Source organism: Hemibagrus wyckioides, linkage group LG22 (genome assembly GCF_019097595.1).
Source record: "Hemibagrus wyckioides isolate EC202008001 linkage group LG22, SWU_Hwy_1.0, whole genome shotgun sequence".
Lineage (NCBI taxonomy): Eukaryota > Metazoa > Chordata > Actinopteri > Siluriformes > Bagridae > Hemibagrus > Hemibagrus wyckioides.
Window position 1 is genome coordinate 12,009,167 of NC_080731.1, and position 14,926 is coordinate 12,024,092.

Consider the following 14,926-nt stretch of genomic DNA (forward strand, 5'->3'; position numbering starts at 1 on the left):
TTTTGTAAACACACACACCGCGAGTCTTATCACACACAGCTGCATTTCTGTTAGCACCAAGCGAGGTGAGCACGAAGCTTCTCCAGCACATCGTCATGTCGGTTGGTTGGTTGTTGCATGATTTCTGTACTGTAATAGTGTCTGGCATGAACACTGCTGTCTCTGGTGTCCATATACCCTGAAAAGTCGGGATAAAGACGTGAGAATAGCACTGTTTTGGATCTGGAGTGGCCGCTGTGTGCTACTGCTGTGCCATCATCTTGGATCTCTGTAAACAGAGGGAACAAGCTGAGAGTTGTTTACTTTCCAGGTCACTCTGGCTGAATCTGAGGAGAAACACAAGCAGGCGATGGAGTCCATTGAACAGATGCAGAAGCAGGATGCTGACCTGAAGTCCGAGGTGGACACACTGAAAGACACAGTGCAGGAGTTGGGCCACCTGCTCACTGAAAAACACATAGAGTGCACTGACACAGCAATGGTAAGTGAGGAAATCCTTTCCTCATAAGCAGTTCCTTCAGAAATAAGGTAACTTCACAGGCTTTATGTATAAGAACGAAAGAAAAAATTCACTTTACTTTAAGATGCTAGTTTTGATATTGACTGTTGAAGTTATATTTGTGAACATGAAGCACTGAGGTTTGAGCTTCTTTTCGCTGTGGCTGTGTTTTAGTTGTATGAGACAGAGAAAAAACTTCGCAAGCATGTGCAGTCCGAGTACAAACAGAAGGAGGAGAAGTTTAATCAGGAAACCAGCTCTCTGAGGGTAAACTTTTCTCCTCAACCTTTACTGTGTTTGTTGGTGTCCAGTGTTTTTTAGTCCTGTTTTTGAGGGCGTTTTGGTTTTGTTGAATGTCCAGGTCGCTCTGAATGAAGCCGAAAGGAAATACGAGCAGGTGATGGAGTCCAATGAGCAGCTGGAGATCAAGAACTCCAAACTGTGGTCCGATATGAGGTTAATGCAAGATGCCATGCTGGAGCTGGATGTAGAGCTCTCTCTGACCCGGATACGCTATAATGAACTGAAGATGGTAAGTGAGAAAAATCCTTGCATTAAAGTGTTCGTTTAGAGGTATGTGAGGACTCATGGTGATCATAATGCAATGAGGAGTTATTTAATGAATACAGAAATGTATTTTAAATAGGAAATGCAGGTTTTTTATTGATTACATTGTAGACATGAACCTAGAGCTCTCGAGTCTGAACCTCTTTTTGCTGTGTTTTAGGAGTGTGAGTTAAAGAAACGTGAGTTGAACAACTTGCAGTCCAAGCAGAATGAGATGGAGGAAACATCACTGAAGGTGAGTTTTACTTATTATGAGTCCAATACATCGTAATCCATTCTGAGGATTACTGCATACTGAGCAGTTCCTCCATTTTTAACTTCATATTTGAGCTTCTATTTTTTAAAGACGTTAGCTCACAAATTCAGCTAGATAATGTGGGACATGGGGGAAACAGTTATTCAGTGATGGAGCTCTGATGTTTAATCTATTTTCTCTCTGCTTGTCACTGCTAATACAAGCAAGCTGTACTTAACCATCGAGCAGTGTTAAGTTGGTTGGATTGGGTTAATTGTTTCATGTTTCGATGATTTTTTTAAACTGGAACTAGGATTTGTTTCGATACTAGTCCTCATTTAGACACTGGATCTTATATTAAATTTATTTAAGGCTTAACTTTTAACATTACTTACTTTAGTCCATGTGGTGCAAGTCCCCAGTTTCTTCTTCACTAAAATTCACAGTACTTTGTAGTTCCTACTTTCTAACTGACGATTAAACGTCTCCATGGCTGTATTTTAGGAGTGTGAGAGAGAGAAGGAGGCTCACAGTGTCCTGAAGTTCGATCAGATGACTTCAACACATCACGAGGAGTTACTACACGTAAGTGTTTCATCTCATGACTGCTTGAGTGTGTGTGTGTGTGTGTGTGTAGTTCTTTTTATTCCAAATAAGAGACAGAAGATGTGAAACAGTAAATAAAGCTCTGTTTGTTGAATTTTCAGGCCATTCAGGCTAAAGCTACAGGGCTTCACAGGGAAGTGACGGAAGGTGACCTGAAGAGGGATGAGGATGAGTTGAACAAACTGCGAGAGACAGTGCAGCAGCTGGAGAGAGAGCTCTCTGAGTCATGCAGGAAATGTGAAGAGATAAAAAGAGTAAGCATTAAAAAGTTTGCATTAAACAGTTCGTTCTGAATGAATGAACATCTATAAGATGCTGGGTGTCTTTTTTTTATGAAAGGAAGTGACATATTGTAGATGAATTTATTGTAGGACATTGTAGAAATATTAAGCAGTCAAGTTTAAACCTTCTTGGCCTGTTTTTTTATGGGAGGAGGATCGCAGTATCCAGATGCTTCCGTGCAGAAAGATGATGGAAGTGTTAGAACAGTTCAGTGAGTTAATAAATGTCTCCATGGCTGTATTTTAGGAGTATGAGAGAGAGAAGGAACATCACAGTGTGCTGAAGTGTGATCAGATGTCTTCAACACACCTCATGGAGTTACTACAGGTAAGTTTTATCTTCTCATGTTACCATGACTGCTAGTGTGTGTGTGTGTGAGTGTGTGTTCAGGATCTTGACAGATGATGATCCTCAGTAGTGTCAGATTGCGTGCATTGATGTAAATAATGGCGACAAGCTTTACGTTTTGAACTTGCAGGTGTCTCAGGCTGAAGCTGAGGAGAAATTTGAGTACATTGCTCAGCTGGAAAATGAGAACTCTGACCTGAAGTCCCAGGTGAAGACATTGCAAGACTCACTGCAGGGGCTGAGCTGTCTGCTCGCTGAGACGCGCAAGAAGTGTGAAAAGGAAAAAGAGGTAAAATCCTTACATTAACCAGGTCCTTTAGACACCATGTCAGGACTCATGGTCCTCATGAGTTACAACACAAGCTACACACACCTTAACAAAATCTCAACTGTATTATTAATTAATTTTTTTAACTGAATAAAAGTGGTGCATTGTAGATGTGAACATTAAGTCGTAAGTCTCTTGCTCCATGGTTGTGTTTTAGAAGCATACAGCAACGAAGGGCATCCTTCAGTCCGTGCAGACCAGGACCAGAAAACGGGAGAGATTTTTAATTCAGAAAAGAAAAGCCATTCAGGTACGCGTCTTCTAAACAAATCACAACTGTGTGTATGTGTGTGTATGTGTGTGTGTGTGTGTGAATTCCCCCAAAGTATCTGAATGTGTATGTAGGAGTGAATAAAGACACGAAGCTTTGAACCTTTCAGGAATCTCTGGCTGAACTTGAAAGAAATTATACGGCGGCAATGGAGAGAAATACTCAGCTGGAGAATGATAATTTTAACTTTATTACTGAAGTGCACTTAATGAGTGAACAACTGCACGAAATGAGAGAAGAACTCTCTGCGACCCAGAGGCTGTTAGAGCAGACATCGTCGGTGAGTGGAAAAAAAAATCCTTACGTTGACCAGTTCCTGTAGCGGTAATGTGAGAAGCGGTGATGTTCATGTTACAGGTTATATGGGCTTGAGCAAAGTAAAGTTGTATTTTTCTTAAATAGAAGTGGTGCGTTGTAGATGTGAACATTAAGCACACAAGTCTGAACCTCTTCTGCTTCATGGATGTGTTCTAGGGGCTACAGCTAAAAACTCACCGGCTCAGTCAGATAGAATCCACCTGGAAATGTTTTAGTGAAACTGTGATGAAGGTAAGCTTTATTTATTTTTTTTTAGAAAATTAAAAAAGCCTAAAATCCAGTCTGAGTGCTATTGCAAGCGATGTCTTGAATTTGTACCTCCTATATTTTAAATTCATTTGGTACTGAAGCTGTTTTAGTCGCCAGATCTCCTTAAGAGCTTTTTAAAAATGTCAGTTTTATCCGCATGGTACCAAGTCCTCAGTTTCTACTGAAGTAAAGGAGAATTTAGCAGTTTAGTACTGAAGTTTCTGCTCCATTGCTGTGTTTTAGGATCATGAGGCTGAGTGTCTCGCTCACGGAGTCCTGAAGGGGCAGTACAGTGAATTGAAGCAACAACACGACAAGTTGCAAGAGGTAAGTTTCGTCTCGTTAGGTCCTGAAAGCGGTTCTGTACTGTGTGTCAGTTATGGGTCAGAAAAAAGAATATAGACCCTTCAGGCATTTCACACTTGTTTATAAAATAATTAATAATATTCAAGCCTCAAACTAGTTCTGATCTTGTGAACTGTGTGTGAGGACTCCTCATGTTCATGCCCTAGGCCTTTAATAATGTTTTAGAAAAATAGCAGAAGAAATAAAAAAGTAAATACCACAGTGTCCTGAGGTTTGACCAGTAACAGAGCCTCCACTACAATGCCCCTGGGGAATGTCATCATTGTCTAATGAGTAACAAACTAGTTTGTAAAGCCAACACAAAGGCTCACTCTGCCCTGACCACTACAACAGTAAAGCCACTGGGCTGATCGAATTTTCGTGTTCACTCGGAGAAGATGTCTGAGTCGTGCTGCTGCTGCTATCTCTGAGCTGGTATCTGAGAAGAGTGGGGGAAAAACACAGTGAGACAGTGACTGAATAGCAAAAGACTTTAAAATTTACTGAGGGAGTATTTATACAGTAGAAAGGTGTAGTATTCAGCGTTATCTACATGCAGCATTGATAAACAGAGACGTTAGCAGAAACAGATGTGGTGGTATCTACTGACGGTCTGATGAGTTTGTCATGGAGTGTCTGGTCTCGGCACATGTTTATCAGAACAAAATGGAAAGAATGTCATTACAGTCAGCTCATAGCCAGGGTCTCAAGGATCCTGCCCTGTCTATATAGGCTTATTAGGGGAACATGGGGTAAAAGTAGGGGAAGTAGTTAGGAGTAGGGAGAGACGTTAGAATTTAATGACCACAGGGAAGGAGAGTAAGGAGAGAGTGTAGCAAAGTATGGAGAGTCATTAGGGTGTAACGATCAGAGAATGTTAGGGGAAAGTGGACCTGTGAAGAGGTCTTGATCTTCTTAGGGATGGATGAAAAATAGGAGACAGGTTGTGCTTAAGACCTCCATCTCTGTTGAGAGAAAATTTTCCATCTGGATATAGATGACTTTACTCCTCTCTCAAACCATCTGTCTTCTCTGTCTAAGATGTCTACCTTATCGTCCTCAAATGTGTGTCCTTTGTCCTTCAGATGAAGATACTCTGCTGATTCTGGTCTTGAGGTATTGCTCCTTCTGTGTAGTACTTGTTGTGTCTCTACAGTGTAGAATTCTGAAAACTGCACTGGACCACTCGTATGTGGTGTTTTCCAAAAATCCTTTTTAGCTTGTTGGACACTCCAGGTATGTGAGGAAATATGAGGTTTTTCATTGGCTCTGGGTCTCAGCTCTATCTATCACCTGGAAGGAGTTGAGTGCCTTCTTCTCCACATCCTCCATGTATAGGTTGGCCACAATAAGTGACAGCGGGAAGCCCGTGGTGAAGCCATGTTTCTGTCTGTAGAAATCACCTCTGAAAGTGAGGTAGACACAGACCTGTTAAGACACAGGTTTAGGAGAGAGCAGATCTAGTCTGGGTTGATGCTTCTTCTAGGGTTGAGGCTGCTGTCGTTGTCCATTGGTGGAATCCTGCCAACTTCCCTCAAACTGAAGAAACTTCTCGGACGAGTAGTGAAACATTTTGAGCTAACAAGAAAGAAGTCCAGTTGACATGACTCAACCTGGAGAACCTCACCTAGATAACTGAGAATCTTCACGTACTGTAATATTAAAATTAAGTAATGTCATGGTGTCTGAGTTTAAGACAGGTGACACTAGGTGGACATAATGTTGCTTATGGAATTTAAAGTGAAGAAAACCTGATGTAATTGAATCAGAATCAGCTTTATTGCCAAGTACTGTGGGTTTTAAACGTACAAGGAATTTGTCTTGGTGTATTTGTTCACACCAATAAAAAAGAAAAATATAAAGAAAAATCTAAAAATTTGAAGAAAGATTAACTGTGTAGAAAATATAGATTAATATATACACTGTGTAATTGTGCAGTATTATATTGTATGCTACAGTCAGTGCAGAAATGAGTAGGAAGCTATGGCTATCTGAACTGTGTGTGTTAATGTGACACATATGAACACAACAAAGGGGATAAGAGTAGGTTCTGCATAATGCTATCTTACTTGATATGAAACATGTAAAGGAGATTTACATGGGTACAAGTGGAAGCCTGGCTTTCCCTAAAACCTAAGAAATTGAAATATGACGTTAAAAAGTATCTACATTGTTCATCAGTCATTTAATATTTTAGAGAGAGAGAGGAGTTTTTACATAGAAAAACCATTACATGACAAGCCGTGTGTAACCTTTAACCAAAGGAGTGGACGGTTGTAAGCAACCATCGGTCACTGAAATGGTGGTGAACATGTCAGACTAGACATATGAGTTCCAGTGAGAAGTGCATGGAGGTGCAGTAGTGCGTAGTTTGTTTTGCTATTTTTTTTTGCTACAGACATTGCAAGTTCATTAATTTCCATAATTTGATGGTAATAAGTCTAGCAAGCTGCCACTGCTTTCTTCACCTAGTAGATGAGCTACAAAAACAGACTGCCTATTATACTACAACCTTACAAAATATTACTTATTAGGTCCCCATGATGCACAAATCCAGGGTTGCCAGTGTTTTTACTCCAAATTGGGCTACTTCTATAAACATGTGTTTCAAGTGCAGACTTAGAATTTGATGTGTTTTAGGATCCATGTTTAGTATGCGCATTATGCAGAAAGTGGTTTATTGTACATGTGTTCACTGATTCTAAATCTTTTTTTATTTTCTCAACTGCTGTGTTTTAGGAAAATGAGCGCTTGAGGGAGGAGTGTGAAAAATTAAAACAACGCCATGGGTCACAAATGGTACGCTTTTACTCTCAGGTTACGACATTTGTTCCTTTGTCCCTAAAACATTCAGTTTGTTCTGATAAATGATGAGTCGAGTTCTCAACAGTGTGTGTGTATAAATAAGTAAAGTTGGTTGTCTGACCTGATGTCCCAGACCCAGCAGCTGGAGCAAGAGCTCACCACGATGCGGAGGAAGTATAATAAGATAAAGAGGGTGAGTGAGTGCAGAAATCCTTTAATCACTTCTTTTAGAAATAATACAAGGACTTTTGTGCTGCGTGATGAGTTAAACCACAGGCTATTTAAACTTACACTGACAGAAAAAAGAAACCCACATCTTAAACTATAAACAGACTAAATCGACATAAATAGACTTTTTCATTAGTTTAAGACTATAAGTATCCCGTTGTAGAGATGAAAATTATTCAATCCGTTACGAAACTCTTCTGCTTCATGGCTGTGTTTTAGGAGAGGAAGAGAGAGCAGGAGGATTACAATCTCCTGAAGGTGCGGTGCCAACAGATGGAGGAAACTTTACAAGAGTGTGAAAAGTTACTAAAGGTAAGTTTTTCTTATGTCTGCTGAAGTACACTGTGTTAGCTGTGCGTCAGAAAAGTACATTTAAAGGTGAAGTACCTCTGGCCATTTCTCACATGAATATTTAAAAGCAAACATTTAAGCTTCTCTATGACCATCTTACTATATTAAATCTGTATTTTTCTCACAGATCCACTCCACAGATCTTGGATCCAAAGACAGTTCCCTGTAGCACAAGTAACTGTCGAGGGCCGTGTTTAACACCTGGATAAACAAAGTCATATGATGATGGTGTAATAGTACTTACTATAAACTATTAATGTGGGTGGAGGGGAGGACTTGGGTCATTAAGGCCCAAGACAGAGCAGTCAGGTGTGGGTGAGTTTTGGGCTCCTGAGAGCTCAGCTGTAAGAGCCTGTAGCTCCAGGGTGGCTTCAGAGGGCACCTGAGCATCGGCTGAGGTCTTGGAGGAGCCCTTGGTTAATCTCTGTTATTACAGTGCCTTGCAAATGTATTCACCCCCCTTTTTCAAGTTTTGTTGCCTCACAACCTGGCAATAAAATGGAAGGTTTTTTGTTTGAATTGAATTGTTTGAAGGTTTGCATCATTTCATTTGCAGAACATGCCCACAACTTTGAAGATGTGATTTTTTTTTTTATTGTGAAGCAAACAACAAATAGGACAAAATAACAGAAAACTTCAGCGTGCATAACTATTCACCCCCCTAAAGTCAGTACTTTGTAGAGCAAGTACTGCAAGTACTACAGCTGCAAGTCACTTTGGATAAGTTTGCACATCTTGCCACTGGGATTTTTGCCCATTCCTCAAGGCAAAACTGCTCCAGCTCCTTCATGTTGGATGGTTTCCACTTGTGAACAGCAATCTTCAAGTTTGACCACAGATTCTCAACTGGATTGAGGTCTGGGCTTTGACTAGGCCATTCCAACACATTTAAATGTTTCCCCTTAAACCACTCGAGTGTTGCTTTAGCAGTATGTTTCGGGTCATTGTCCTGCTGGAAGGTGAACCTCCGTCCCAGTCTCAAATCACAGGCAGATTGAAACAGATTTTGCTCAAGAATATCCCTGTATTTAGCACCATCCATCTTTCCCTCGACTCGGATCAGTTTCCCAGTCCCTGCTGCTGAACACAACATGGTGTTCTTGGGGTGATAGGATGTGTTGGCTTTGCGCCAGACATAGCGTTTTCCTTGGTGGCCAAAAAGTTCAATTTTAGTCTCATCTTACCAGAGCACCTTCCTCCATACATTTGGGGAGTCACCCACATGTCTTTTGGCAAACTCAAAACATGCCTTCTTATTTTTAACACTAAGTAATGGCGTTTTTCTGGCCACTCTTCCATAAAGCCCAGCTCTATGGAGTGTTCGGCTTATTGTGATCCAATGCACAGATACACCAGTCTCTGCTGTGGAACTCTGCAGCTCCTTCAGGGTTACGTTTGGTCTCTGTGCTGCCTCTCTGATTAATGCACTTCTTGCCCAGTCTGTGAGTTTTGGTGGGCGGCCCTCTCTTGGCAGTTTGTTGTGGTACCATGTTCTTTCCATTTGAACATGATGGATTTGATGGTGCTCCGGGGGATCATCAAACATTTGGATATTTTTTATAACCCAACCCTGACTTGTTCTTCTCAACAACTTTGTCCCTGACATGTTTGGAGAGCTCCTTGGTCTTCTTCATGGCGTGATGTCTCTTGCTTAGTGGTGTTGCAGCCTCTGGGCCCTTTCAGAAAAGGTTATAACAGGTTATAATGTAACAAAACATGAAAAATGCCAAGGGGGGTGAATACTTTTGCAAGGCACTGTATGTTGGTTATGAAACTTTGAGTTCTGATGCTTGGGTTCTCCGCTCTGGGGCCTCCTTGGAACTCGGAGCAAACTGCAGTTCTGCATGTTTCATGCAGTACTGAACCCTCTACCGACCACACATGATGCTCTGCTCTTCCTTCTGGATATAATGATGGACATGATCTACTTCTGCTTCTCAGTCCTCGTGCTGTCAGGAGGGCAATTAGGGCTAGTCGTTCTCAGCAGTGATTGAATGAATACCCTCACCACAAAGAGAAGAAAAAATTAAGACATCTGGAGTCTATCAGGGCGAGTAGAGAAAAGAGAACCTCAGTGATGTTTACATTGGGTACAGGAAGTACTAGGTCATTGCTATCATATGACTTTGTGAAAAAAGTCTCGGCATACGCACACAAAACTTTATCCAGGTGTTAATCACTGGTCCTGGTGGTTAGAAGCAGTGACATGGATCAAACACCAACCACCAACAAGTGCTCATAATGAAGACAACAGAAAAAATAAAAATGATTTGATTAAATTTGTGCAGTTATAACCAGTTCATCTGTGGGTTTATCAAAGCTATTGAATTTATTCCATTCACTTTAAACAGGTTGTTTTTTTTTCTTAAATCACATCTATTTTAATGAATTAATTCTTAATACTTATTGAACATCTATCCAATATGGCGGCAGGCCATTGGCATGCAGCGGCTACTCTAGATCCAAAAATTTTTAGAGCACGTCAGTATTGTTCAACATCAACCGTCAATAATTTAAGATTTTTTTAAAAAAAAGACATTATATCACTTAAGAGGAGTATGCTCCGAAATCCAGACTTTCCCAATAGAGGATGGGTTCAATTTTCAGTCTGGTTCCTCTCCAGGTTTCTTCCTCAGATCATCTCAGGGAGTTTTTCCTCACCATCACCTCTGGCTTATAGGTTAGGCATAAATATGAATTTAAACTCATACATTTTAATGATGTTACAATAAAATGAAATTGAAGTGAAATTAGAGCATTACTATGAAAGGAAGAGCTGACAGAAGGTCTAGGTGATAATGGTTATTAGAATAAAGTTTTTTAGAGGAATGCATTCTGCTTCGTGACAGTTTCTTGGTTAGCTGCTGTATTTTCCATTTCTGTTGGAAAGCTCCACTATAAGCACAGAGATATGAAACGAGAGTCGCTGGAGGGACGGTATACTGCAGTACGAAAAAGAAAGGAGATCTGGATTTAAGGTGGAATGCAGTTTTCCCTCTGATCATGCAATTTTTATCATTTAGGTCAACAATCTAACAATATTATTAAATGGTAGATTCTGCATTCACAATTCAGTTAGGATTATATTTTTAATTGTTGTCATGTTCTGTTGAGATTTGTTTTGGTGTGAATAAAATAGAGCTGCACATTTATTTATTGTTTCTATATTAAAAAGAATTTTGTGTTCACTAACCAGACAAACTGTGTACAGATGTACATTATCCTTCAGGCAACACGGAAAGCAGCCTCTGTTCCCTAGAGCCAGTGGAGAGGAAAAACCAACAAAAGCAAAAAGCATTTATTTTATACAAACCTCCTAATCTAGATAGCTGAACTTCCCTCTGTAACGGATTTAAATCCCAAGAGGTCTTCAACTGCTGACTGAATATTCATGACATTGTGTGTGTGTGTGTGTGTGAGAAAAACATGGTGCAAAAGAATCTTAATTATGGATTGAATGAAGTGTTTTATAACCAAAACAGACACAAAACATCCCAAATTCTATGAATTTAGAATCTGTGTTCAAAGTCCGACAGTCTACTGCGGCATTATAACTATTATGCAGATAAAGATATTGAAACATCTATTGTTTTTCTGTCAATGACATCAGATGCAGGGAATCGTGATTAAAACCTTTATTTATTTTATTTATTTATAACAGAGTATGATAAAAAAAATGCTTTGATTTGGTTTTATTGTAAAGGACATTCTTAAGCTTCAGAAGTAAAAGGATGCATCATGCATCATCTCCATATTCTTACATACAAATCCAACTATCCTCCAGCCTGCCCTAACCAAATTTTGGAAATAAATGATTGAACCAGAACCCAATTCAATTCAGCATACAAGATTTCACAAACTCGGACAGCTGCACATTTATAACTATAGAGAATAAGAAAAAAAATCTCATCAGGATAACAGCGCGTAAAAAATATGTAAATACTTAAATAAATGTAAATATAAAGCTCTTTAAAAGTGTTTCAATTCCGCTGCCTATGTCAGTTAAAACTTGCTTCCACTTCACTTAGTGATGATAGCAACTGCCTTCTTTATCCAGGTGTTGTTGCTGAGCAGAGACAGCATGAAGCGAGCAACATCTGATCTGGACACAGACTGACCGACAGGGAAACCGTTCTCATCAGGAACATAGTAACCTTCATGGGCCTGGAAATCTTTGTCTGTGAATAGAAAAGGAATAATTCCTAAATGTCTTATTGTTAATAAGTTTAATGAAATCCTTATCTATCTTTTTAACATCAATAAGAGATGTTATGGCACTGACTGGGTCAGTAATGGGATTCAGGATAATGCTCTCTGCCACAATGCAAAATGTTTGTTTTTTAATAATGGAGGAACATGACAAAGAGTTCAAGGTGTTGACCTCCAAATTCCCCAGATCTCATTTCAATTGATTTCAATGCAATTTAGATGACTTCAATTTAGATACTTCAATCAGTCCATCTGGTAAAACACATCTGGCCACAGTTAGTCACAGAGATTACAATGATTCCACATTCTGATTTTAGATGTGAACATTAACTGAAGCTCTTGACCTGTATCTGCATAATTTTATGCATTGTGCCGCTGCCAAATAATTAGTTGATAAATAAACTGGACAGTGTTGTACTTATTCACAAATTGTGTATCCAGCCTGACCACATCACAGTCAAATGAGAAAGAAATGAACTAAAAAGGACTAGCAGTTCCATCCATGCTCTATGCTTTCCAACAAACGAGGCTGTATCTTATGTGAACTTGTAAAATGTTACAGCATTTAAGAAAGCAGTCCAGTTTTGCTAGCCCACCTGTAACTGGAGTATTCTGCAGCCCAGGTGGCCTGACAACAGTCCATTGAATGTCCTCAGTCTTCTCCAAAAGCTTCTCCATCTCATACATGTTGTTCAAAACACTACGAATTATCGGCAGCAGCATGAAGCGAATGAAGAAAGAAGAGTTGGTCCCTGAATTAGCTGCAAAAAAAGCACATAATTTATGATGAAATGACATCACAAAGTGCTGCAAAGTTCTGCTGTAATCCTGCCATCTGAAATGAAATAAAAGGCAACGTTTTTGCCTATCATGTATATCAATGCATTAAATGCACAAACCTTTAGTAATTAAAATCTTTTCTCAGAGCTAGAGCACTTACGGTCCGTGTACCATGATGTCATAGTAACGATTCGATTCACTTTGACTTCTCGCATTGCATCGAGGGTTGCCGTCATTGACTCAGTGTAGCCGGTTACGCCATAGAAAAAAGATGGCGGGAACCCAAGACATGACATAACAGCATCCTGTCCCTCAAAGTGTGGCTTCAGACTGTCTTTAGAGAAAATATTTGCCTCGACCACCTGTGTGATAAAAGATGTTTTTAGGTGATAAGGAGTTACAACCATAAATACACGAATGACCATCATATATTAAATGTATACGATAACGTGATGAATTATGTAGTTATACTCTGTATAATCATTAAACAGCAAATTTATTATACTAAATAGAGGCCTGTTATGTGACTATGTGAAGCCTTATGTATTCATATACAGCTATATTTCATTTGCATAATCATTGTGGATTTAATGTTTCCATTTCTATGGCAATAATACAAACCACATTTAAAAGATGATAATTAGCATAATGTAGCACTTATAAATGATACAAGCATATCATAAACATTTTAAGTATATACAGATTTTCTGGCAGGATTTCACTTGACCTTGACCTTTCAAATCATGAAAATATAGCTCCACAACAGCCATGTTCTCTTAAGCTAATAAATAAATATCCGCTATATTTCACTGTTGTCAGTTTTAATGAAAACAATTTTCTTCAAAATATTTTAATGTAATTAAAAGCTGCATTAAAATGGAATTAATTATACTGATTATAAAGTAGAATTATAGAATTTCAGAGATATATCTTTAAAAAATGTGAATGGTTGTTTTATAATTTCTGTTTACATTCTTTCATGCAGGAAATCCAGCAAACACAGTTTACACAGTAAACAGAGGAGCCTGAGCGAGTCCGAAGATGACTTATACAAATGTTGAGACTGCTCTTTTAAGGTTAAATTGGGTATTTAAAGGAATTCCTGGTGTACCTTAAGGTTCTCATGGTTTATTGTCAGTTTGGAAGGATTCCTCACGACGGCTGTGATACTGTGTCCCTGCTGGAGAGCCTGGTTTACCAGATTCTGCCCCGTCTGTCCTGTAGCTCCAAGCACTGCAATCTTCATCTTCCTTTCACTTGAACAAAACTCCTACAAAAGAGAAACAAAACATTCATTTCATCGTCCACTGCGAAAACACTGTGGTATCAGCTGCAAACTCTAAACAAAATAATGCAGCATTCAGAATATTCATTCAGCAGGCTAATAGACTAAACTGGTTTTACATACTAGGTGTGTATACAAGGTTTCCTTATGGTAGTTATATAACAGCTCTTTGGTAGTTATGCAACAGCTGGTTTGTTGTTATTGTTGCTGTTGCTTTGTTTTGTTTGATAAATCCACAGCTGTTGCGGCTCTACATAGGATACTGAAACCATGGTGCGTATATATTTAAGTATTATGAGCCTACTGAACTACTGAATAGCCATCTAATAGAAGACAAGACTTATTTCTTGTGTAAACATTGTGTAAATGTGGAAGTTCTGTCTATTAGTGTTTATGGAAAGAACACGGTATTCCGGTGTGTATCCTCTCCATGACACTAATGCAAACGCTTTTAAAAGCTTTTAAATATATTTTGCACGACACACACACACACACACACACACAGAAAGTGTCACTTCACGCTTCAACTATTTCAGTCTGAACGCTGCACTCTCAGAGAAAGTATGAACCTGTTAATATATATATATATATATATATATATATATATATATATATATATGATTTTATTTCTATGATCTACTTACACACTGATGCACCGTCTTCTCAAATGTTATATATTGTCCAGACACTTCCGCTGCCGCCCACACGCACGACTTGTTATGTCAGGTTTTGTTTATTCACCAGGGGGCGCTATTTCCTCTCTGAGTTTTCTAGAAAAACGCAACAAAAGATTATTGAGGTTTAAGCACGATTCTTTTATACTACTGCCTATGGGTGGATTTTTTTATCTGTAAACTTTAGCTCTGTGAGAAACCACGCCAGCTTTCATTTTACATAAAGAAATAAAACTAGTTATCTTAATAATAATAATAATAATAATAATAAAAACTTTGTCACTAAGTTAGGAGATATTTATCATATAGAAAGTTTTGAAATTATTTAATCATTTTTCATATCTTGGTAAAGTTTACAACTTCTATGCATAGTGTCCAATAAGTTTCAAACTATAAAATACACTCACAAGTCTCATAGACTCATAAATACATTGTATATGCGACCTTAATACTCAAACTGCTGCCACAAAATACGTGAGCACACAATTGTATAGATTGTCTTTGTATGCTGTACCAAGATTAAGATTTCTTTTCATTAAGAGCCCT

The 14,926-nt window shown here is 38.9% G+C and overlaps 2 protein-coding genes across 2 annotated transcripts; one reads left to right on the plus strand and one right to left on the minus strand.

Moving 5' to 3' along the window:
* Nucleotides 1-324: 324 nt before the first annotated feature.
* Nucleotides 325-7,697, plus strand: LOC131343587 (golgin subfamily A member 6-like protein 22). Its single transcript, XM_058375390.1, has 16 exons — nt 325-481; nt 674-766; nt 861-1,031; nt 1,227-1,301; nt 1,806-1,886; nt 2,009-2,161; nt 2,436-2,516; nt 2,668-2,826; nt 3,023-3,115; nt 3,246-3,416; nt 3,611-3,685; nt 3,947-4,030; nt 6,788-6,847; nt 6,987-7,046; nt 7,301-7,393; nt 7,560-7,697. The coding sequence occupies exons 1-16, from the start codon at nt 350-352 to the stop codon at nt 7,599-7,601; spliced, it is 1,623 nt and encodes a 540-aa protein (XP_058231373.1). The 5' UTR covers nt 325-349; the 3' UTR covers nt 7,602-7,697.
* Nucleotides 7,698-11,052: 3,355 nt separating this feature from the next.
* Nucleotides 11,053-14,483, minus strand: LOC131343589 (flavin reductase (NADPH)-like). The gene is made up of 5 exons (XM_058375392.1): nt 14,351-14,483; nt 13,533-13,691; nt 12,582-12,783; nt 12,238-12,402; nt 11,053-11,610 (listed from the first exon to the last, which is right to left on the minus strand). Exons 2-5 carry the CDS (start codon nt 13,665-13,667, stop codon nt 11,453-11,455), a joined length of 660 nt encoding a protein of 219 aa, XP_058231375.1. The 5' UTR covers nt 13,668-13,691; nt 14,351-14,483; the 3' UTR covers nt 11,053-11,452.
* Nucleotides 14,484-14,926: the final 443 nt, after the last annotated feature.